At 50.7% G+C, this 22,776-nt stretch overlaps 2 protein-coding genes and 1 long non-coding RNA gene across 7 annotated transcripts in view; 1 reads left to right on the top strand and 2 right to left on the bottom strand.

Moving 5' to 3' along the window:
* Positions 1 to 7,088: 7,088 nt before the first annotated feature.
* IMPDH2 (inosine monophosphate dehydrogenase 2) lies at positions 7,089 to 13,820 on the bottom strand. 2 transcript variants are annotated; one of them, XM_029050587.2, is made up of 15 exons: positions 13,616 to 13,820; positions 12,970 to 13,018; positions 12,372 to 12,473; positions 11,859 to 11,933; positions 11,497 to 11,703; positions 11,197 to 11,284; positions 10,857 to 11,056; positions 10,565 to 10,655; positions 10,155 to 10,250; positions 9,506 to 9,577; positions 8,398 to 8,541; positions 8,114 to 8,258; positions 7,686 to 7,829; positions 7,382 to 7,465; positions 7,089 to 7,191 (listed from the first exon to the last, which is right to left on the bottom strand). In XM_029050587.2, exons 1-15 carry the CDS (start codon positions 13,711 to 13,713, stop codon positions 7,170 to 7,172), a joined length of 1,617 nt encoding a protein of 538 aa, XP_028906420.1. In that variant the 5' UTR covers positions 13,714 to 13,820; the 3' UTR covers positions 7,089 to 7,169. The 2 variants fall into 2 exon arrangements, with proteins under 2 accessions (XP_028906420.1, XP_028906421.1); XM_029050588.2 differs by lacking the exon at positions 9,506 to 9,577 and having other exon boundaries at positions 13,616 to 13,819.
* LOC114806435 lies at positions 12,471 to 20,582 on the top strand. Its single transcript, XR_003754469.1, has 3 exons — positions 12,471 to 13,058; positions 15,771 to 15,853; positions 19,179 to 20,582. It is a non-coding gene; the product is annotated as an uncharacterized LOC114806435 (long non-coding RNA).
* The window catches only part of QRICH1 (glutamine rich 1), a 59,909-nt gene continuing 57,550 nt past the window's right edge, over positions 20,418 to 22,776 (bottom strand). For 3 of the 4 annotated variants that reach the window (XM_029050585.2, XM_029050583.2, XM_029050584.2), the window contains 2 exons: positions 21,983 to 22,073; positions 20,418 to 21,372 (listed from right to left, as the gene is read on the bottom strand). In XM_029050585.2, the coding sequence (XP_028906418.1) occupies positions 21,180 to 21,372; positions 21,983 to 22,073 (284 nt within the window). In that variant the 3' untranslated portion in view covers positions 20,418 to 21,179. Of the gene's footprint in view, positions 21,373 to 21,982; positions 22,074 to 22,776 lie in introns of those variants that run through there. The other variant, XM_029050586.2, reaches the window with a different exon arrangement.

The raw sequence follows: 22,776 nt of genomic DNA on the forward strand, positions 1-22,776 counted from the left end.
GGAGTAAGGGAGCGAGGGGATGGAGGCGGGAGTGAGGTGCAGTTGGAGGGTTGGCTTGGGAGGAATGAAGAAAGCAAGGTGGGAAGTAGCCCGTGAAGAGAGCGGTTATTAAAATGGGAAAAGTCTGTGGGGACCTTTAAAGCCAGCCCACCTCCCCACTCTTGGGATTTGGTGGTAGATGGAATGTGAGAGTTGAACCAGGTTCTGGGCTTCTGGAACAGGGAGGAGGAGGTTGGTGTTATCAATGGAGAGCAGAAAGTTGGAGGAGGAGTGGGTTTAAGAGGGAAGATGGGTAGTTCCATTTTAGAAATGTTGATTTTTGAGCTTTCGCGGGGACATCCAAGTGGAAATGTCCTTGGAGGCAAGAGGAGAAGCATGATTGTAGATTAGATAAGGTCAGGACTACCCGTCAATCAGTGGTATTTATTGAGCACTTACTGTGTGCAGAGCACTATGTTAAGTGCTTGGGAGAGTACAATACAAATAGGTTGGTAGACATATTCCCTATCATTCATTCATTCAATAGTATTTATTGAGCGCTTACTATGTGCAGAGCACTGTACCAAGCACTTAGAATGTACAATTCGGCAACAGAGACAATCCCTGCCCGATAACAGACTCACAGTCTAAATGGGGGAGACAGCAAAGCAAAACAAAACAAAACAAGACATCATCAAGATAGAATCAAGGAGATATACACCTCATTAAAATAAATAGGGTGGTAATATATACAAATGAGTGCAGTGCTAAGGGGAGGGGAAGAGCGGGGCGGTGGTGGGGAGAGAGGGAGGGGAGCAGAGTACCCACAAGGAATTTACAGTCTAGAGGGAGAGACAGATGTTAAATGATGGATCTGTACATAAGTGCTGTGGGGCTGGGGGTGGGGTGAATATCAAATGCTTAAAGGATACAGATACAGACCAACAGAAGGGAGGAGTAGAGGAACGAGGGCTTAGTCGGGAACCTCCCTGCCTCCTGTCTCTCCCAGCTCCAGTCCATACGTAACCCTGCTGCCCATGTTTCCCCACTCCTCAAGAACCTCCAGTGATTGACCATTCACCTCCGCATCAAACAGAAATGCTTTACTATAGGCTTTAAAACACTCAGAGAAGCAGCGGGGCCTAATGGATAGAGCTCTGGTGTGGGAGTCAGAAGGACCTGGGTTCTAATTCTGGCTCTGCCATTTGTCTGCTGGATGACCTTGGGCAAGTCACTTAACTTCTCTGTGCCTCAGTTCCTTCATCTGTAAAATGGGAAATGGGGATTAAGACTGTGAGCCTCATGTGAGACATGGACTGTGTCCAACCTGATTACCTTGTATCTGCCCCAGAGCTTAGAACAGTGCCTGGCACATAGCACTTCACAAGTACCATTAAAAAAAAAACAAAAAACCAACCCCCCCCCCGGTCGTCTTGTTGCCTCTCCTATTACAGCCCTGCCTGCACACTTTGTTCCTTTAATGCCAGCCTACTCACTGTTCCTCGATCTGGCCTGTCTCACTTTCAACCTCTCGCCCACGTCTTACCTCTGGCCCAGAATTCATTCAGTCGTATTTATTGAGCACTTACTGTGTGCAAAGCACGCCCTCCCTCTTCGTATCCAACAGACGATTACCCTCCCCACCTTCAAAGCCTTAGTAAAAGCGAATCTCCTCCAAGAGGCCTTCCCCAACTAGCCCCTCGTTTCCTCTTCTCCCACTTCCTTCTATATTGCCCTTGCACTTGGATGTACACCCTTTATTCCCCCCTTCCTCAGCCCCACAGCACTTATGTCCACATCCATAATGTATATTAAACTACGTCTCCCCTTCTAGATGGTAGGCTCATTATGGGCAGGGAACGTGTCTGCCAACTCTTTTGTGTTGCACTCTCCCAAGCACATAGTACAGTGCTCTGCACACAGTAAGTGCTCAATAAATACTATTGATTGATTGGGAAGGGCATTTGGAGGGGTTGTGATTTTAATAAGGCTTTGAAGGAGGGGAGAGTGGTGGTCTGAAGTATATGAACCAGGAGGGTGTTCCAGGCCAGAGAGAGGTTGCGGGCAGCAAGATAGATGCAGTGAAGGTACAGTAAGTAGGTTGCCATTAGAGGAGCGAAGCGTACAGGCCGGGTTGTAGTAGGAGAGTAGTGAGGTGAGGTAGGAGGGGGAAAAGTGATTGAGTGCTTTAAAGCCAATGGTGAGGAGTTTGCTTGATGTGGAGGTGGATGGGCAACCACTTAGAGGTTCTTGAAGAGTGGGGAGATGTGGACTGAACAGTTCTTTAGGAAAATGATCCTGGGCAGTAGAGCGAAGTACAGTCCGGAGTGGGGAAAGACAGGAGGCGAGGGGGTCAGCGAGGAGGCAGATGCATTGGTCAAGGCGGAATACAGTAAGTGCTTGGATCAGCACAGTAGCAGTTTGAATGGAGAGAATTGTGATATTGTGCAGATAGAACCGACAGGGTTTGGTGACACTGAATATGTGGGTTGAATGAGAGAGATGAGTGGAGAATGCTAAAGTTATGGACTTATGAGACAGGGAGGATGGTAGTGCTGTCTGTAGTGATGGGAAAGTCTGGGCGAGGACAGGGTTTGGGTAGGAAGATGAGGAGTTCTGTTTTGGACACGGTAAGTTTGAGTTGTCTGCCGGACAGCCAAGTAGAGGTGTGCTGAGGCAGGAGGAAGTATGAGACTACAGAGAAGGACAGCAGTCAGGGCTGGAGATGTAGATTTGGGAATCATCTGTGTAGAGACTGAAGTTGAAACTGTATGAACAAATGAGTTCTCTGAGAGAGTGGTGGTCCCTTGAGGGTGGGACAGAGGGTGGGAGGCAGAGGAGGAGCCCATGAAAGAAACTGAGAAGGGAGATAGGAGGAGAACCAAGAAGCAGCAGCATGGCCCAGTGGAAAGAGCATGGGCCTGGGTGTCAGAGGACCTGGGTTCTAATCCCCACTCTGCCAGTTGTTTTCTGCCTGACCTTGGACAAGTCACTTAACTTCTCTGAGTCTCAGTTACCTCAACTGGAAAATGAGAATTAAATCCTCTTCCCTCCAATTTAGACTGAGAGCCCCATGTGGAACAGGGACTGTGTCCAACCTGATAAACTTGTATCTACCCCAACAGTTAATGCCATAAATGCTTAAATGTCATAAAAAGACAAAAACCAAGAGAGTGCTTGTGAAGCCAAGTTTGATAATGTTTCCAGGGGAAGGGAGTGGTCCACAGTGTCACAAGCAGCTGAGAGGTCGAGGAGGATTAAGATGGAGTGGAGGCTGTTGGATTTGGCCACAAAAGGAGGTCACTGATGATCTTTGAGAGCAGTTTCTGTGGAGTAAAGGGGGTGGAAGCCAGGTTGGAGTGGGTCAAGGACAGAAGTAGAGAAGAAGTGGAGGCAGCAGGTGTAGACAACTCACTCATGGAGTTTGGAGAAGAATGGTAGGAGGGAGATGGGGGCAATAACTGGAGGGAGCCGTGGGGTCAAATGAGATTTTTTTTAGGATGGGGAGATGTATGCGTGTTTGAAAGCAGTGGGGAAGAAACCATTGGAGAGTGAACAGTAGAAGTTGAAGGAAGTGGGCAAGTGTTTTGATAAGATGGAAAGGGATGGGGTTGGATGCACAGGTGGAGGGGGTAGATTTTGAGACGAGGCGAGAGATCTCTGCTGGAAAAGGTATTGCTGGGAAAGATAGAGGAGTTGAAGAGACAGGAGGAGGGAGGGCCTGGAGAGAAGCAGGGGAGCTTATAAGGAGATCATGCCTAATGGTTTCAATTTTCTCAATAAAATACGTGGCGAGGTTGTTAGGGTCAAGAAATGAGGGAGCCGGGAGGACAGGGAATTTGAGGAGAGAGTTAAACACCTGAGTCATCTGTTCAGGGCAGTGGGAATCAATAAGGATAGAAGAATAATGTTGATGGGTGGAAGAGAGGGCAAGAGTTAAAAGCAGGTGAGGATAGGTTTGAGATGAATGAGGTCAGCCCTTGTGCCGGATTTTCTGCCAGGAATGCTCTGCAGCTCATTCACAGAAGCGGAGGGCAGCGTATTGTGGAGGTGATCCGGGGCTCTGCAGGTTAGTGATATGAGATTGGCAAAGGGGTAGGGGAGCAAGTGAGTTGATAGAGAGGGTGGTGTTGAGGGCATCGGTGGAGTGAAGGGATCAAAAACCTAATTCAAGTGGGTCAAGCAGAGGGTTAGTGCAGAGGAAATGAAGGCAGTTGGAGTATATGACCTGTTCTAGGAGTTTAGATAGGAAATGGGAGCAGAGAGATGGGGCTGTGGGTTTGAGAGAGGGTTCTCTTGGTATGGAGGAAGATTGAGCATGTTTGAAGGCATAGAGGGAGAAGTTGAAAATAGTGGAGGAGAGTGTTTTGAGAAGGTGAGAAGAGCTATGGTTAGAGAGAGTAAATTTAGAGAGCAGTCAGGAGACCTTTAAGAAGGAGCTAGTGAGTAAAAAGTAGCGTGACTTAGTGGAAAGAGCCCGGGCTTGGGAGTCAGAGGTCATGGGTTCTAATCCCGGCAGTGCCACTTGTCTGCTGTGTGACCTTGGGCAAGTTACTTAACTTCTGTGCCTCAGTTGCCTCATCTGTAAAAATGGGGATGAAGACTGTGAGCCCCACATGGGACAACCTGATTACCTTGTATCTATCCCAGCACTTAGAACAGTGCTTGACACATAGTAAGTGCTTAACAAATACCAAATTATTATTATTATTAAAAAGCAGAGAAAGTGATAGGGTGAGGGGGTGGTTGAAGAGACAATGGTTAGTTCACACCTCATAGGCTCAATTTTACCAACAGAGTAACTGGAGAGGTCATCAGGTGTGCTGGGGAGGAAGTTGAAAGTTTGGAAAAATTGGTGGGAATTATAGGCATGGAAGTCATTGAGGGAAGAATGTCAAAATGTCAGGAATGTTACTTGTCAAACACAAAACAACTGAATTCTAGGACTGAATTTGTAATGGCAGAAGTTGACTTGGTGCTTGGTTCAGCGCATGGGCACAGGAGTGGGGGAAGCTAACTGGGGGTGATCTAAGGCTGGGGAATAGTGGTGTGAGTGATGAAGGGATGGAGGGGTGGGCAGGTGAGTTGAGATTAGTGGTAAAGGCAGAATTAACATTATCTATTCTTCCTTCCAAGATTGGGAGTGTTGGCAGGGAATTCAGGAGGAGTGTGATGACCTGGAGTAGGTCCAGTATATGCAGGTCACAGAGAGGTGAAGACTGACTCTGAGACCCTGTGGGTTTGGGTGAGGTGGTAGGTTCAGAAGATCAATGCTATTTATTGAGCACTTACTGTGTGCAGAGCACTGCACCTAGTGCTTGGGAGAGTATACTGTAGCAGAGTTGGTAGACATGTTCCCTGTTCAAAAGGAGCTTACAGTCTAGAGCTTTAGGGGCAGGTTGGGAAAAGGTATGTCAAAGAACATGGGAGAGGGGGAGGGAGAGAGATATTCCCCTCCTTGGTGCCCTCCTGTCACCTGATCCTGGGTATGAGGAAGGTGAGCATGGTAACATCCCAAGAGAGGCCTTGGTGGCTAGTACCACCAGTTAAAATGCTCTTCTGTGGACTACACTGCCCAGATGATCAACTATTTTGCACAGGGTAACCACACAGATACAATTGATGATTGGAAGAGCATAGTAATGTGTGCAGATTAATGGTTTTGGGGACTTCCCCTCTAGACTGTAAGCAGGGAACATGTCTACCAACTCTATTATATTGTACTCTCCCAAGCACTTAGTACAGTGCTTTGCACACAGTAAGCACTCAGTAAATACAATTGGAGTCATAAGTGTGCCATACAATGAAGGGGATCTAAAGGAGCAAGCTAAGAGCTCCTATCACCACTGCTTAATTCAGCTTTGGTGGAGTTGTCAGGTTAGGACAGTTTCACCTGTGCATTAGTCCCAACAATTCCCAGGCATCAGAAGAAAACACTAGGGTCTAAATAAAGCCTGAGGTTTGCTTTATTGTTTGCAAAACTGTGGCGCTTCCCTTGTGGCTTCATTCAGGGAGGGTCACCTTGATGGAAAATGAAGCCACAGTATTATGTTACTGCAGTGAATTTTTTGGCCAAAGAAAGCATCGGTAACTGCAATGCAAATCTTTTTATATATACGGAGCAGAGCTGGGGAACAGAACAGGCTTGCAGCTGGGGCTGTAGAGCAGGAGCCACTCAGAATCAGAGCATGGTTGGGGGAGGGGGTGGCGGTCTAAAGAGAATGGCTAATTCAGATGGAAAAAATGAATCTCACACTTAGGAGAGCCAAGTGGAGACAGATTTACCAATTTCAATGTTGTACTTGTAATCACAAGTGATGATACATAAACCCTTACTCTGTCAAGCATTTACAGGGTAGGTACAAGATAATTTGAGTGAACACAGCCCCTGGGGCTAAAAGTCTAAATGAGAACAGGTATCCAATTCTCCATTTTACAGATGAGGAAACTGAGGCCCAGGGAAGTGACTTGCCCAAGGCCACACAGCAGGTAAGTGGAGAACCAGGATCAGAACCCAAGTCCTCCACTCCCAGGCCCATACTTTTTCCTCTAGGCCACGCTGCTTCAAGTCAGGTCAATTAGGCTCTTCAGAGCAGCAACTGAGGCACAGTATTTAACTGTGCTTGGGAAAGTGCAGTACATTAGTTGGTAGACACAGTGTCTGCCCACAAGGAGCATAGAGTTTACAGGACTGCCTGTCCCAGTAGGCCCAACATCACTAATCTGCCCCTCAGGTTCTTCCAGTAGTGACAGGATTGGTTTGGGGAAGGAATAGATTTGTCCTTTGAACCAGTGGGTGCAGAGACTGCTGTGATTGTGGACAGTTGTGAGAACCTTTTATGCTGGGGCTGGAGGACTTTGGCTTTGGATATTGCTCACATGTGTCTCCCCCAGTGCAAGATCTGGATTTGGACTTGAAACAGAACAGTTTGCATCCACAGTGGGAAGCTATTACTGAAGGGTTTTGTGTTGGATTACAACAAAGCACTGTACAGTTTATATATAGGAGGGCAGAAACCGTGGCTTGATTCCAACACCAATGGTCAGGCCACATGCCGCCAAGCCTTTGTGCCACTGTACTTTGCTTCAACACAGGAAATGCAATAACCCATCTTTTCCAATATTTTATTGAAAAATTTAAGTAATGGGGACAGACCGGAAATACACGTAAGGCAGATGGGGACTATCTCTCAGAAGAGTCGTTTCTCATAGCTGCAGAAAGAAAACCAGAAGTGTTCAATATTGTGCACCTTACATATCAAAAAAAAAAAAAAACCTCCCATCATGGGGAGATTGAAATATAAAGGGGAGATTTGCTTTCGCTTGCCAAAAGGAATAAGGCCGTTTGGGGCATTCGGATTGGAAACTGTGAATGGGCAGGGTGATCTCTTGTGATACTTACGAGTGGAGTCCATGGACCCCGCCCTCAACCTGGGCAGATGATGTCCTCTTCTCAAACTTGAGCTCCCCTGAATACATCATGGCTCTGAAAGGGAATGAACCTATTTTTAGAAGCTGATGTTTTGGTCCCAAGTGCTTCTAAAAAATACCATGATTATGACGATGAGGCTACCCACCCCTGTGGTTCCCTCTCCTTGACAGGGCAGGCCATGCCAAGATCATTCCCTCCCACCTCCCCCCCCTACCCCCGCAATTCTGCCTCTGTTCTCTACCTCTTTCCATCCTCTCTGCCCATGGGTACTCACCTGACGAGTGTTAAACTCTTGGCACCAATATCTTGGCAGGAATGCTGGATGCCAGCAATCAAGTAGGGAACAAATTTGTGGATGGATCCTTTGTCTTGCACGGCCCCAGAAACACCCTGGGCCACTTTGATCTTATCTGCCTCACTGTGGGGGCGAGGCGGGAAGAGCAGAGTTAAGGGATGGGTAACACAACAGTAGTAGAATGCAGTAGCAGACTAACTGGGGTCTGGGGTTTTGCAGGGCCTGTTACTTTTCCCTATAATTCCCCCCTCCCACTCGACTACTTCTGTGCATCACTTCTGGCTTCCACCCCTAAACTCCCACTGAGGCAGAGTGGAACAGGAACCCCCAGATTCCGACGCCCAACTGGTTCTAGCTTCTGGATGAGTGCTGCCATTCTCCACCCCCTAACCCTCTTGTCCGCTTACCTGAAGTAACGGTTCTGGCTGCCCAAGTTCTTGTCCATGGCATCCAGCGAGCCCATCCCTCGGTATTTCTTGAGCCGGATCCCATCAGAGAAGAAGTACTCACCAGGGGCCTCCGTGGTGGCAGCCAGGAGGGAGCCCATCATCACTGTAAGCGTAAACACCCCACCACCATCAAGAGCTGGAAGTTTAGAGGAAAGGGCCTTATCTTCCTCCCCCAGATGGACAAGAGGGGGAATGGGTAGAGGAGAGAGGTTAGAGACACGCCCCCAAGCAGGAACCCTCACCTGTGGAGGCCCCGAGGGCAAGGGCCTTGGCAATGTGTCCCACATTCTGGATGCCACCATCAGCAATCACGGGCACGCCAAAGCGCCGGGCATATTCAGATACCTTGTACACCGCTGTCGCCTGGGGTCGCCCGCACGCCAGCACTGCAGGGGGAAAGAAACGGAGCTTGCATCGTGGATCGAAGCAGAGCCACCAGTACCCCTTAGCATCAAGGAGACCCTTCTGGAGCATAGTCTTAGGAATCAGCCGGGACAGTGCTGAGCATATCTGAAAAGTCTGGCCCCATCCATCTCCCCCTGCCTTCCTCCTGGCCAACAGGTGACCCTACATCAAGGTCTGGCTGTACTGAGCTCAGATGTCTCCATCTCCATCCTGAGACCAAGGAGAGGGTAGGTTGTGGCTCAGCATTTTCACCTGGAACAGGAGGGCCTGCAGACCCAAATAAGAGATGTGTGGTAATTGTCCAATATCTGCCAAACCCTCCCCGGCCACCCCCGGCCAGAACCAAGGAGCCTGGAATTTCAGGGCAGCCATAGGCACATGCAAAATCCACATAGCCAACAGCCCAGGCAAGCTCCGGTTAGTGGCCATCTGAGAAAGTTCACAGTGCTGGTTAGTTTCCACACAGCAGTCCCCAGGAATGTAGTCTCAGCCAAGGAGAGTCCCAGAGCCCAGGGAACTGCTCCAGGTCACCCTCTGCAGATGAATCTGAACAGGAACAGTTGAGGAGTGCAGTCCAGCCTGAGCAGGTGAGGGATTAGGAGGTGAAGAAGAGCCAAAGAAGAATCCTATGACCACTGACTGACGCCAAGATGGTGAGCTGCAGCTAAGGCAGGGAGTGGATGACTTCTGGGAGCCCAGAAGTCCTATTAAGTCCTATTTAATGTCCCTCAGACAAGTGGATTAGGATGGCAGAACAGGTGAGAGGCTTTTGGAATTACATAGGGCTCCTTGGGGCAGGTTTTAGGGCTCTGTCCAAACCAGAACCCAAGGAGCCCCTACACCTCTTCCAATGCCACAAACCCCAAGGAAACTACAGCTACGTCAACCAAGAAGCCGGGCAATGGGCAGCCAGTGAGGGCCTGTGGCCGGCCAGGCCGGACTTACTATAAGTGCCCATGACAGTAGAAGGGCATTTGGGGCTGTGGGACTTTATGTCTGGAGGGATCTTTGGAGCCACTAAACAAAACAAACAAGACCAAAGTTTAGAGAGAGAGAGAGAGAGAGAGAGAAGAGCAGAGCAGAGCAGCAGCAGGGTCACCAGGCCTGGCATGGGTAAGGGGAGTGGGATTATTGATGGGGAAAGGCCCCATTCCCGGCTGGCAGAGCACTTACAATAGCAAGACCCACTGCTCCAAGCAACGCCCCCCCCAACCCCACCCCTCCTCAGGAAAAGGTCAACTCTTTTCAATCAAGGCCCCTCTCCAGGCTCCCCTAGTCTGCCTAGGGACCAAACTCTCACCCTAGAAGCAGCGTTTACGCTCCCGCACCACAGAGTGAGGTAGGATAGGCCCGGGGGAGCCCCATTCCTGAGGACAACCTGCGATCAACAGGTTGATCGCCTCTGCCCTCCGGCTTAGGTCCCGTGTAGCTAGTGATAAAGTCGGTCACTACACTCTGGCCTCCAGTGGGGATTCTACAGTGGGCCCGACCCAAGCCTGGCACACTGGCCCCTTCCCCAGCTGAGTCCTATAGGCACTTGCCAAGTACATAAATACCAGGGTCCCTTCAGCCCAGACCCTTGCCTTCCCCTTACCTTCCTGGGTGATGCAGATAGAGCCACTGCCCATTCCAACACGCAAGGCATCCACCCCAGCATCAATCAGGTTTTTGGCCTGTGCAGCTGTCACGACTGTGGGGAGAAGATGAGATGAGCTCAGTGGCCATTCTTCACACTCACTCTCAGAGTCACTCTCTGGGTCTGCAGAGTCCTAGGGTAGGGTATCCCACTACCTTAGGAGTTCAAATGACCCCAGCTACTCACATCCCCTCCCCATCTGGGAAGCTGAAGCTCAGATTAGTTAGGTGGGGTGCAGAAGAGGGAGGCCAAAGAGGATGGAGGCAGGACTGGGGATGTTACATTTGTGTTCTAGTCCAGTTTTAGTGTGTTTTGTTGGTTTTTTTTTGATGGGAATGGGGAGTGGAAGTGGAGAAAAGGTGTCTTACCATTGCCACCAATAACCTGAAGGTTGTGATATTTTTCTTTGATGTACTTGATCATATTGATCTGAAAGATGGAGTTGCCCTGGGAGGAATCCTGAAGGGGCGGATGGGGGAGAGAAGGGGGGGTGGGGGAGAGAAGAGACAGGCAAGGATCAGTAATAATACCTTGCCCACATCTTTCCTCTCCCCAGTCCCCCGTATGAGCAAAGAGTACAAACCCAAGTTAGATCCTACAAAATATATAACTGTCCCCATCCTCCGGGACTTGGCAGCAAGACGGGGCTGTTCCACTCACCAGCACAACGACATCAACCCCAGCCTGGGCCAGTAAGTCAAGTCGGTACTTGTCATCTTCATGTGTGCCAATGGCCGCCCCACACAGTAGCTGTTTCTTGGCATCCTTAGAAGCTAGCGGGTAGTCACGGTTCTTTTTCAGGTCCGTACGGGCAATGATAGCCACCAATTCATTATCTTCATTCACAATTGGCAGCTTTCCTGAGGGGCAACCAGCAGCCCTGTGAGTGCCCAGCTAACATCTCACACTCCCCTCAACGTGAGATTTGTCCAGGGAAACCCCAGAACCCCGAAGGTGGCCTCCCCACCCCCACTACCCAGGGACCAGGCCCCACACAAACCTTTCTTGCTCCGCTGCAGGATTTCATTTGCTTCTTTCAACGTGACCCCGGCCGGAGCCACCACCAGATCCTCCCACTTCGTCATGATCTGGCAAGAGGAAAGGAATGGAGTGTTAGAGAAGGCTGGCCTGTCCACCTTATCTTCCTTTGGCACATACACTGCAAGATATGGCCAGACTACAGCAGCACCAAGTTCCCGGGGCTTAAGGCCGAGTTCATCGCTTCGGAGCTAAAGCCCTGAAGAGGTCTCCTCCCCCCCCCCCCCCCCCCCCCCCCCCCCCGGCCATCGTGCTCCAGTACCTCTCCGAGATACAAGTCATGCTCCTCCTCCTTGAGGAAGTCAATGTCTCGGGAGGAGATGATCCCCATCAAGCGACTGCCCATCTTGCCGTTGTCAGTGATGGGAATACCGCAGAAGCCATGCCGGGCTTTGGCTTCGAATACGTCTCGGACTCGGTCTTTGGGGCTCAGGACCACAGGATCGGTGATGAAGCCCTGCTCGTATTTCTGGAGAGAGATTAGCAGGAGAGAAGAGTCAGTGTTCACGTATGGCAGGAGAATTGCCAAGTCCCACTCTTGCCCTCAAAGATCCAAGTCTCCAATCTTTTGGGAGATTCAGTTCCAGAGGAAACCTGGTCTCCCTCGTGCCAGGCTTCGCTCACCTTCACTTTCCGCACTTCGTTGGCCTGGAATTCTGGGGTGCAGTTGTGATGGATGAATCCGATTCCACCGGTGAGCTGAGGACACACGAGAGAGTTAACAGCTGACATTCTTAACCAGCAGAGCCCTTCCGATCTTTATTGGACCAACCCACCTATACAGGGGCTAAAACGGATCCTGACACCAGTCTGTCCCCGTTCCAGTCATAAACTCACATTGCCGGGCTACGAAATTTCTGCCAAATCCAGAGCCACGGAATCAGAGGTTGAACGCACTTTTGAGCTCCCTGCCGTGTCCGTAGAGCACGAGCAGGCACTTGAGACAAAGTGACAAAACAGAATCCGCCCCAAAGCTAGCGCACCGGAGCTACAATGGCTCCAGCTACCACTCCGTTTCCTCACTGGGATTTTTCACCCTCGGTCACCGATCAGAGATTCCGTCGCTCTTGCCAGGGCCACACCTGGTTCCCTACTGAACCCCTCCGGGCACTCATCTCTGCCCTCCGGGGGACTCACCGCCATGGCGATGGCCATCCCTGCCTCCGTGACCGTATCCATCGGGGAGGAGATGAGTGGGGTCTTGAGCGTGATCTTTTTGGTTAATGCAGAGGTCAGGTCCTAGAAGAGGTGTGTTTAGTTAGCAGTGAGGGGGAGTCCCCTAAGGGAGCTCCCTCCTGGCACTTACCGTCGTGGGGGCTGAGCTGGGCTGTGGCAAACTCCTCCCCTTGCTGGGGAACCACCAAGACAGAGAGAATCAAGCTGGAAAGGACCCAAGGAGTCGACCCCTCCTGCCTTTCAGCAGGACCGCTTCAAAGCCATTCCGGCTGTCTCCCGTTTCCTTAAGGTGTCCGGAGAGCCGACTCCTCGACTTCGGTTGCGGTAACGAGCAGCAGGCCCCAGAGCCACTCTGGTAGCCGGCAGTCCCTTTCCTGTCACACCCTTCCCCCCCGCACAACCTGGGGGCTCCGGTAGCGCTCCGGCTGCCGAGGACGCTTGTCCAGCTGTGAGTGTGTGACCTTAAGGGTTGCCTCGAGTTGGCCCCTCATCACTACTCGGTTTCCCGTAGCGTCTATCAAAAACGGGACCTCTGGCTGAGAGGGTCATCTGTACTCACCACTTGGTCGGCAGTGAAGTCAATGTAGCCGGGAAGAATAAGGAAGTCACTGTGGGAGGGGGGGAGAAGGTCAACACTCGGTAATAAAGGTAAGCAGGTTTCCGTTCAGTTATGAGATTTAATGCCCGACCACCTTCCCCCCGCCAACGGGCGCCTCCCCACTCGCTTCGGGATCAGCCCGGCCAGCGAGCAGCCCCAGGGCGGCCACGGAGACCCGGGCTTGGCCCCTGCTCTCTCTCGCAACCCCTCCACCAACTACATACCTAGCCCTGCCCTGGGTTCGGTCACCGCTGCTGAGGCAGGGGAGTGACAGCTCCATATGCCCACGGTGGGATATTTTAGGACTGTTATTCCAGCCGCCGGCTTCCTCGTTCCCTTCCACCCCCAACCCCCCCACCGCTCCCACGGATCGGCCTCAGCCTCATGTGCCGCCGCCGTCCTAGGTGAGTTCCTCTCTCCGCTAACCCTCAGCGAGCTCCCTCCCCATCCCCCACGTGCTTCCTCCTCGGCCGGGAGCCCGACCCCCCGGGAGCCCTCTTCACGGTTTCGGCGGAGCCCCGAACTCGTTTCCTCCCTCAGCCCCTAAGCCCGTCCCCTCCGTCTCCCGCCTTATTTACAAGGAGCCCCTCTCCCACTTCCCCCTTACTTGTACGTAAGTCCGTCCCCGCAGTTGAAGAGCTGCTGCGCCGTGAGTCCGTCATCCGGGACGTAGCAAGTGCCACCGCTAATCAGGTAGTCGGCCATGGTGCCGCCGGGCCGGCGGGGTTAACCGAGCTGGGCCGCGTGGAACTCAGCGTTTCTCCCGCAGAGGCCCGAGCTGGCTCAGTGGCGCCAATATAAACCCGCCCGCTGCGCTGACGTCACGGCGCAGCGCGTGCACAGCAGGGGCGGGACTAGGGCTCGGGGGGTCGGGGGGGAAGAGAGAGAGAGAGCGAGAGCAGGGGGCTGCGCTTGCGCACAACTAGCCCCTCGCCTTCCAACTCCCTCCTCCCCCCTTCCCCGCCCCGGGCGAGCCTCGTTAGAGGATTGTCGGCGCCCCCCCTCCCTCAGTGAGGGCTGGCGGCTTATAATCGATCCGTAAGGGCGACTCTCCTTCTTCGGGCCTCGGGGAGAAAGAGACAAAGAAATGGAGCCGTCGACTCCACCTCTGCCTTTATTCATTTCCCCATTCCCTTGCCGAAGACCTTTGTCCCGTTGAGCGCGGGTGATGCCACCCCTCATTTCTCCTCGCCGTCCCTTGGCCCAAAAGTGATCCGGTTTTCCCCCTGCGCCAACTATTTGCAAAGAGACTCCCCGGTTAGACTGTGAGATCCTCCAGGAGAGGGACCGTATTCTCCCAAGCGCTTGGCAGAGGGCTCGGCGGACGGGTAAAATGAAGTTTAACAGAACCGATCCGCAGCTCCGCCACCGAAAATGACCCTGGACCTCTCTGCCTCGATTTCCCCCATCTGTAAACCAGGCATCGTGGTCGACCGGTCGGCAATAGTAGTAATTGAGCCGATTATTATTGTGTGCGAAGCGCTGCGCTGAATAGGGGGAGAAAATACACAAGAGGGAATCGAACACGATCGCTGCCCCTCAAGGTGCTCGCGATCTGAAAGTCACAACGTAAACGATAAAAACCGCAATTGATTAATAAAAGGTGACAGGAAGAAATACCCCCAAAAAAGTGGCTTGTGGATCCTCACGGCCCAGAGACCAACAGCCTCGGTAACAGCCACGGCTAGGCCTTCCCGACTTTCTAATAATAATAATGATAATGGTACTTAAGCACCAATTATGTGTTAAACACTGTTCTAAGCGCTGGGGTAAATACAATCTAATTAGGTTGGACACAGTCCCCGTCCCACTGTCCTACATGGAGCCCTCGGTCTTTATCCCCATTTTACGGATGAAGTAACTGAGGTGGCACAGAGAAGTGACATGCCCAAGGTTATACAGCAGACAAGCTGCGGAGCTGGGATTAGAACCCAGGTCCTTCTGACCCTTAGGCCCACGGTCTATCCACTAGGCCAGGCTACTTCAACATTTCTGTGGAGGCCTCTCGTCGTCGTTGCTTGCGTCCTTCCCGCAGGATCGGTGCAAGGCCGGTCGACTCTAAAACTGATATCTGGGAAGGTGCTTTGGATTTTTAGGAGGCAAAGACAGAATACAGAAATATAGAACGACTATGTTCTAGGGACCGCACAGCTAATTTTAAACCTCCTTTCAACCCCCAAAACCCTTACACAAGCTGCTAACCAACTGCCGTAGAGGTGGTAACATGGGACTTGACAGGTTTCATTAACTGCCCTTTTGTCTAGCTTTCTTGAGGAGATGCTAACAAGCAGTCAAAAGACAGGGAAAAGGATTGCGAGAACCTCGCTTGTGATTTTAGGGAATGCTCCCGTCACGGTTCATTTATTTGGTAAACAAAAGCTACCATAATTATAATTGGTCTTTAAAAAAAAAACAAACCCAAACTACAGGCCCAGAATGGCCCAGAACTTGAAGTTAGAGTTGGCCTAGAGGAAATGGGAGTGGGAAGCCACAGCACTTGTTTGGGATGAACTTCAATTATTCTGATGGTCCCAGACAGCAGAGCTCTCTCTGCTGCTGGGGAGGCAGAGAGCTGAGACAAAAACAGGCGGGTCGTGTACAAAGTTATGGAGGCAAATTTTTTTTTTTTAAGTTACCCGACAAGGCTGGTCAAAACAACATCCTCCGGCCTCCTCACTCGCCATTTAAGATCGATCCCCTTGTGCCAGACACACACCTCTAGCACGTGTCATTAAGCATTCTCCCCTTTTCTGACTTCACAGGGGTGATGATGGAGCTTCTGTCCCAAACACCGGATGAGTCCCCGTCCAGCACCAAAGGCTCCAGGATCGGGAACGTGTGTGAAGTAAGTGATCAGAGTGCTAGCGATTTGAACGGCACTGCTCACACTCTCGGGTTCCTTCCAGTTGCATTCCTGCTGTGGCAGTGGGGTACAACAAGAGGGTGAGCAGATAAACACGAACCAAGTCTTCCCACTACCGGTTCCTCTAGACTGTAAATTTGCTGCGGGCAGGGAACGTGTCTACCAACTCCTGTTTTGTACTCTCCCAAGCAATCGGTACAGTGCTCTACACACAGTAAGCGCTCAATACATATCATTGATTGACTAGCATGATATAGTACGTACATTATCCAATATTTGGAAAGCCCTTAAATAGTCACCCGTTGCCTGAATGGTTATGGCTCCAACAGTTATGACTTGGCAGGGCAGGGCCAGATACAATGAGGTTCCTCACAAAGATACTCCTGTAGGAGGAAATCTCTTCTCACCAACCAGGGAAGGCAGAGAACCACTCCACCCTCCCTAAAGAATATACTCGAGGCATAAAACAAATGAAAGCAGCATCTCTTTCCTCTTCCCTAGCACCAGTAATGCTTCACCACGGGCAAGCAGGCAGTTGATATTTCCAAAACCGGTCTCTGACTCCTGCCCATGTAACCTTTTTTGAGAACACAAGCATCTGGTTTGCAGTCCCAGAGTTCACCCACCCAGATTTCCATGAAAACCACAACCCCCAAAAGCTGAAGGAACCTTTCGACGTTGCAGGAAGAAAGTTTCCTGTACATATATGCTAAGTGGCCTGGTTTGATTTAGCCTTCTTAGCCTCCCACTAAGTCGCATCCAAGGTGCCCAAGTTTGACTGGGATCCAGGCATTCTCAAGGGCAGCAGCAATGTGGCCCATTACATCAAAAGAATAACCAAGCCAGTCAGTTCCCTTCAAGACTTACTGTGGTTGGCCCTGAATGCAAAATATCTTCATTCGCCTCACAGGACCTACTTTTTACAAACCAAGTTCCCAGAGCTGTTCAGAGTAAAAACCTCAAGTTTTACTCAGCTGCTTCCCAAGCTGTCTTCGATAAAGAGTGAACAAGGGGCCTGTTCTCAAGGCAACCGTATTTGCCCAATCCTAGAGAGAGCCCGGACCTGGGAGTCAGAAGCAGCTCCACCACGTTTCTGCTGTGTGACCTTGGGCAAGTGACTTCACTTCTCTGTGCCTCAGTTAACTCATCTGTAAAATGAGAATTGAGACGGTGAGCCCCATGTAAAACATGGGCTGGGTCCAAGTGGGTTTGCTTGTATCTACTCCCAGCGCTTAGAACAGTGCCTGGCCGCTAGTAAGCACTTAAATATCATTTGGAAAAAAAACAAAAACAAAAAAACCGTAGAAAGAACCAAAATCTAGCAGGTGGCTAAGCTCCAAGAAGCACTTTAGGCTCCAACAAATCCCGAATGGAGGAGGTGGTGGCAAATGAAAATTGGAGTGAAAAATTTATGGCTTCTAACCTAACTGGGGTTATCCCGGCAGTCGAGAATAGAGCAATCTAAAGTACCAGGTCTCCCTCACAATACAGGGGGACTGGTGAGAGCGATGGGGCTGGGGAGAGCTGAAAGTCATTTTGCATGGCGCCAGGGAGGGGTCCTCTTCAGTCAGATTACATTTGAGCATGGGCAGCTCAACCAGACCTCTCAGCACGTGGGCTGTTGCGCTGTTACAAAAAGACTCTCTTATCTGTTCTCTTCTACTGATCTGTGATTCTCTGCCTCTGCCTCAGGAGGCAACAACCCCAGCTGCTTCATGCCAGACTTCTCTTATTTCCATTATGCATCAGCAGGACTAGGGGCAGCCGAGGAATAGGGATTGCTGTGCACCATTCAGTTTAGCTCCACTAAACGACTCCAGAAATACAGTTGACTCATCCTTCCGAGCAGCCAGAAATCCTTTTTAAGAGTGTCTGAGGACTTGAAGATGCTCATGTTTCGTTCAGGGATGAGAAGCCCCACGGGAGGGCTACTTAGGTGCCAGATGTTAATGGAGTGTTTTTGATGTGGTGTCCCGCCCCCCGACCACTCCCACCTTCCTTCCAGATTCCCCTTTAACTTCGCCATACACCAAATCGAGGAGTCCTTCTCCAGCCCATCTAGGGAAAAAAATTCTGGGGTTGAGATCCCAGGCTCTTCCTTTGTTTGCAGTTTACTAGTTCACTAGTAGTGACATTAGCTCTAATAGCTCCACGCGCCCCCCCCCCCCCCCAACCTGACACCGAGAGAACCATCTCCCATAGCACACCCACACCCAAAAGATGCAGGTTTACGATGTGGAAATATGAAGTTTTTTCCAAAAGGTGCCCCCCGGAAGGGGGAAGACACCAGAGGATGGCAACTCCATCCAAAGGGCAGATTTTCACCCTCCCAGGCCCAGACTAGGATAAGAGAGGATGGTGAAAGCATCACCTCCCCCAACCGGCCACTTACCACTTAGAGCTGCTTTACTCTCTCTAATCAGTTTTCCCTCACCTTCAAACAACCCAATCCCAGTCCACACGATTTGTAGGAGAGCTCTGAGAGAGACAAATCCACCTTACAAGAAGCAGATGCAAGTCAGAAATCCTTTTGGGCATCAACATCCCGCTGGGAGAAAGCACCTGCAAGACCGTCACGATCCAGCGGGGTTCTAGGATGCCAGCTTTCCATTCCTGGGGCATAGTTGAGCCTAATGGTTCCCTGAACCGGTCTGCCAGAGAAACGAGTTCTCGGCCAAGCTCTGCCGCTGGTCTACTGGGTGACCTCAGGCTGGTCGTTTAACCTCTCTGGGCTTCATGAGTAAAATGGGGATAAGATAAACCATGAGCTCTGAACCCTGTACCTACCCCAGCGCTCGGCACCTAGTAAGCCCGTGATAAATGCCACAATTATAACCTGTAATTGGCCCCTGACACCGAGTTCTTTTCTGTGTCATTCTGAAGTTAGGGATTTGAAAGAAGGGTCTTAACTAAAAGCTTTACATCTACCTCTGAAACATATTTAATGAAAGAAATTACAAAGGCAGTTTTTAAAGATATAAGGTTCAAGACATCGATTCAAAAACAAGCTCATGTGGTTTTAATTTTCATTCGATTCCCTCCCAATACACTGGCTGTCACCATCATCACCATCAACAGGGTTTATTGAACACCTACTGTATACAGAGCACTGCACTAGGCACTTGGGCACATACAACAGAAGTAAAGACATGATCCCTGCCCTCGAGGACCTCTCTTGCCTGATCCTCCCGCCTCCTGTGAAGACACGCCCATCCAATCAGCCTACCTCCAAGCTCTGGCGGGGGGCCTTCCCCTGAGGACAGTGAAATGGCAGCTCATTTGCTAGAGATGTTTCCTCTTCTTTCAGACCAAACCTCCCCCATGGGCAGAGCACTGGACTACAGGCATTCAAATGTTGGTGATTGAACGGTAAGAAGAGAGAAGTTTGAGAAGCAGGAATTGCATCTCCCAGGAGCAGTTGCCAAAGATAAGCTCAGATGGAGTTAGCGATTCCTCTCTCGGGAAGCAGATCTAACACAGCTCCAACTGGGATACTGCGAGTATCCCACGCTACGGAAGCGTCAGCCCCAGGACCTGCCGTGGCAGGTTATGGCAGGATTTCCAGAGCCTTCTCTACCCCCGCCTAAGTTTCCCCGATGAAAATCTGAAAAAGGAAAAAGACAGTAGCCAAATGCGTACGGGGCACAGTAGACACTCGATCCCCTCCTGGCGCCCAACCCCCAGACAACATGCTTTCCGGATTCATTTGCAATCCAACCAGATGGGCATCTGTAAACAGTATCATCTGCTGTTACGTTTTTGGATTAGCCGGTTCAGGCTCCATAGCCCCGAATTTGTGGCCACACGATGCCTCCCGGAGTTCCCGCGATTGGCAGCTGCTGCCCGGACATCTGGGCAGATCTCTGCTTCACCTTTCACCCACTGCCAACCTCCTAGGGTTCTCAGGGATTGCCGTGAAGCTCCCCAGGCCGCCAGCAGCAGCAGCAGGGTGGACTTGGGGATGGGACGTGGCTGCCTGCACTTAATCTGTGCTCTTCCTGCAAGTGTTGGTTCGATGCTGAGGGTCAAAAAGAGCAGTCCATTGGAACGTTTCTTGGCCGGGGGTAGGGGGTGGTGGAGAAAAAACAACAACTCTTGATCAAGACAGATCTAGCCGGTTCCTCGAGAATCAGGAGGAAACTCCCTACTCTTTCCCCATAAGCCAATTAAAAAACAAAACGCACACGCACAAAATCCACTAAAATCTAGAAAAGCCATCTTAGGGTCGCAAAAAGGGAAGGCTGCAGCTGCTGAACTGTTAACATCACACCCATTTTATCAAGGCATAGAAAAGAGGAAAGGATGAAGAATTCAACAGCGACTCAGCCAGTTTGGCTAGCAGAAAGAAGTTATCAAGCTACCTTTATCACCTTTCACTGGGTATCAGTAAAGTTATCCACACGTCCTAGAAACTGGGCAGGAATAGGAGGGAAAGAAGGCAATTCCCCGTCCACCCTCCAGTCAGCTCAGGATAGCTAAAACACCCCCGCCCCCAGTTTCCCATTCTCGCTTTCCTCCCCAAATAAAGACGCATCGTTCAATGGCATGTTGAAAAGACGTGCTCGTCATTCTTAATAAACAACTAGAGTAAGAATACATAAGAGAAACAAGGTGGTATCTTTATATGATACACAAGTGTATGTTACAAGAATCCCATCAGGCACAGGAGCCTCAAGTTTAAGGCCTCAATGTTAGGCCAAAAAAAAAAAAAGTAAAGTTTTTACTTTAACATCTAAAAATGTCACTTGTCTTTAGGGAATGAATAGAAATTGTCTTTAATTAATCATAACTGAAGTTCCTTCCCCTAATTTTCCATTATGATGCCAAGTTAATATCTGAGCACAAAAGAAAGAAAACATTAATTGCTGCCCCTTAGACGACCAGTCCAGCCCAAGCCTCAGTAGGCAGGTGAGGACGGCAGGTGTCTTCAGGGTCCATTTATCATTATGTCCACTCTCTCTGGAGGTGCGGAGGGGACCGGAAATTCTCCTATACGGTGGGTCCAGGCCTCAACCAAAAAAAAAAAAAAAAAGTCAGCCAGCAACTTTCCAGGACTTCCAGCTCTCTCAAAAACAGCGCTCCAATGGGTATACAGTCTGTCATGATGCACAGGGCGGGGGGGAAGGGGAGGGGGGTATGTTTTCCTTTTATACAGAAGCAGCCTAAAAGGGCTTCATAGCTACACCAATAAGGAGGGAAAAAAAAATAGAAAAGAAAGAAAAACTTAGGCCTCTTCTTTAGTGTGAAAGTCCATACAGTTTTTTTCCTTGCTTATTTCATTTCCTTTATCTCAGATGAGAAGGGAGCCTTAGTGCATATTGCTGGCATTTGCTACAGCAATAGCTTCCTGAATTTCGCGTATCACCAGGATTCGTGTCAGCATCTGCTCCATCTGCTCTCTGCTGATTGGCTGGATTGAATACCAGATGGGACTGTTGGGTGCCACGACGGGCTCCGGTGTCAGGTAAAACGTATCATTTCGACCTTTCACACTCTGGGGGCTGAAGAAGGAAAAGGGAAGCATCAGGACCAGGACCAGGCCCACCCCCGACTCTGGGACTCACCCACCTCCCCTGGACCTCTGGGACTCATGCAAACCGGACAGAAGGGGGAAAAGCACGGCACAACTGGCACGCCAGGGGCGGGGGAGCTGGCCCCCCTCAATAACCTGGGAACCCCCTCCCCACAAACATGCTGTCCGGGAAGATGTCACCTACGTTGCCACTCGGCGACCCTGTGTTCTATACAGACATTTTAGAATGCACAGTCAGTTCCCTGATAACATGGGTTTTCACCACGTATTTTTGGCCAGGGCGCCGTTAAGGGAATCAAGTACCGATCTTTCCATCGACTCGTGGGTCTGGAGGTGATGGGAGGTCCGGAAGAGCCACCCGTGTGTACGCACGTGGCACTGGTCAAGACGAGAATTTTCCTTAATAAGGGGTTCACGGAGGATGCAGCCCCTCGAGGGGTCATAGGAGAACTGAATGCATTTGGGATGCAGGCCCGATGGATCGCTGATCATTCTCTCTCTGATTTAGGGCCCCAAATCAATCTGGCAGTGAGGTCAGCCCCACGCACGAGAGCACAGTGCCAGGAAAGCCTGCTTACCATTTGAAGAGGTAGAAGTCATAGAGCTTTATGGGACACCTCAATGGATTCTCCGGGTTCTCCGTCTGCTCCGCGTACATATCATCTGTAACTACAAAACCCGCCCCACCCAAAAAACACATGGCATCGGATCTCAGACCGGGCTGGGCCACAAAGCCGGATCAAGAAGGTAACGGCAGGCGCCCCGCAAGCCACCGTCTGCACAGACTCAGCTCGGCGGGCACCCCCCCCCACCCCCTTCACCCCCCATGCCGCCCGCCATCCCACGCCCCCCCACCTACGAGTTAAGTTTCAACCGTTATTCCCTTTCACGATAAGTCCAATCCCCCTCTTCCGACACATCCGCCACCCACCTCCTCTAGTGTGATTCCTACCCCATCACAGAAAGCAAACAAACAAAAACAACAACAACAAAAAACCCCACCATTCCAAACACCCTGGGTTGGAGAATTTAAAAACTCTCTAGAACATCTGGGCAAGAACTAGGCTTTCAAGGCCACATGTAACCTTGGAACTAAAAGGTGCAAGAATGAGGCAGTGAGGAACAGAGCGATGGGCTTTTCTCCGAACCTAAGAAGCTCTAGTTCTACCTGGCAGGACAGAAGCGAAAAGTTTACAGTTTTCAAGAAGAGCCAGATTCCAGCCACCTGACACTGTGCCGGAGGACTTGAGCATCTGCACTGGATCAGAGGAGGATCCACTCATGCAAAGGGAAGATGGTCAAAACTGGCAATGGACTTGCATTCTTCCTGCAGCTCCCCCAGGACAAGTTTTATAAGAGAACAGGAATCATG

This window comes from Ornithorhynchus anatinus, chromosome X1 (genome assembly GCF_004115215.2).
Source record: "Ornithorhynchus anatinus isolate Pmale09 chromosome X1, mOrnAna1.pri.v4, whole genome shotgun sequence".
Classification (NCBI taxonomy): domain Eukaryota; kingdom Metazoa; phylum Chordata; class Mammalia; order Monotremata; family Ornithorhynchidae; genus Ornithorhynchus; species Ornithorhynchus anatinus.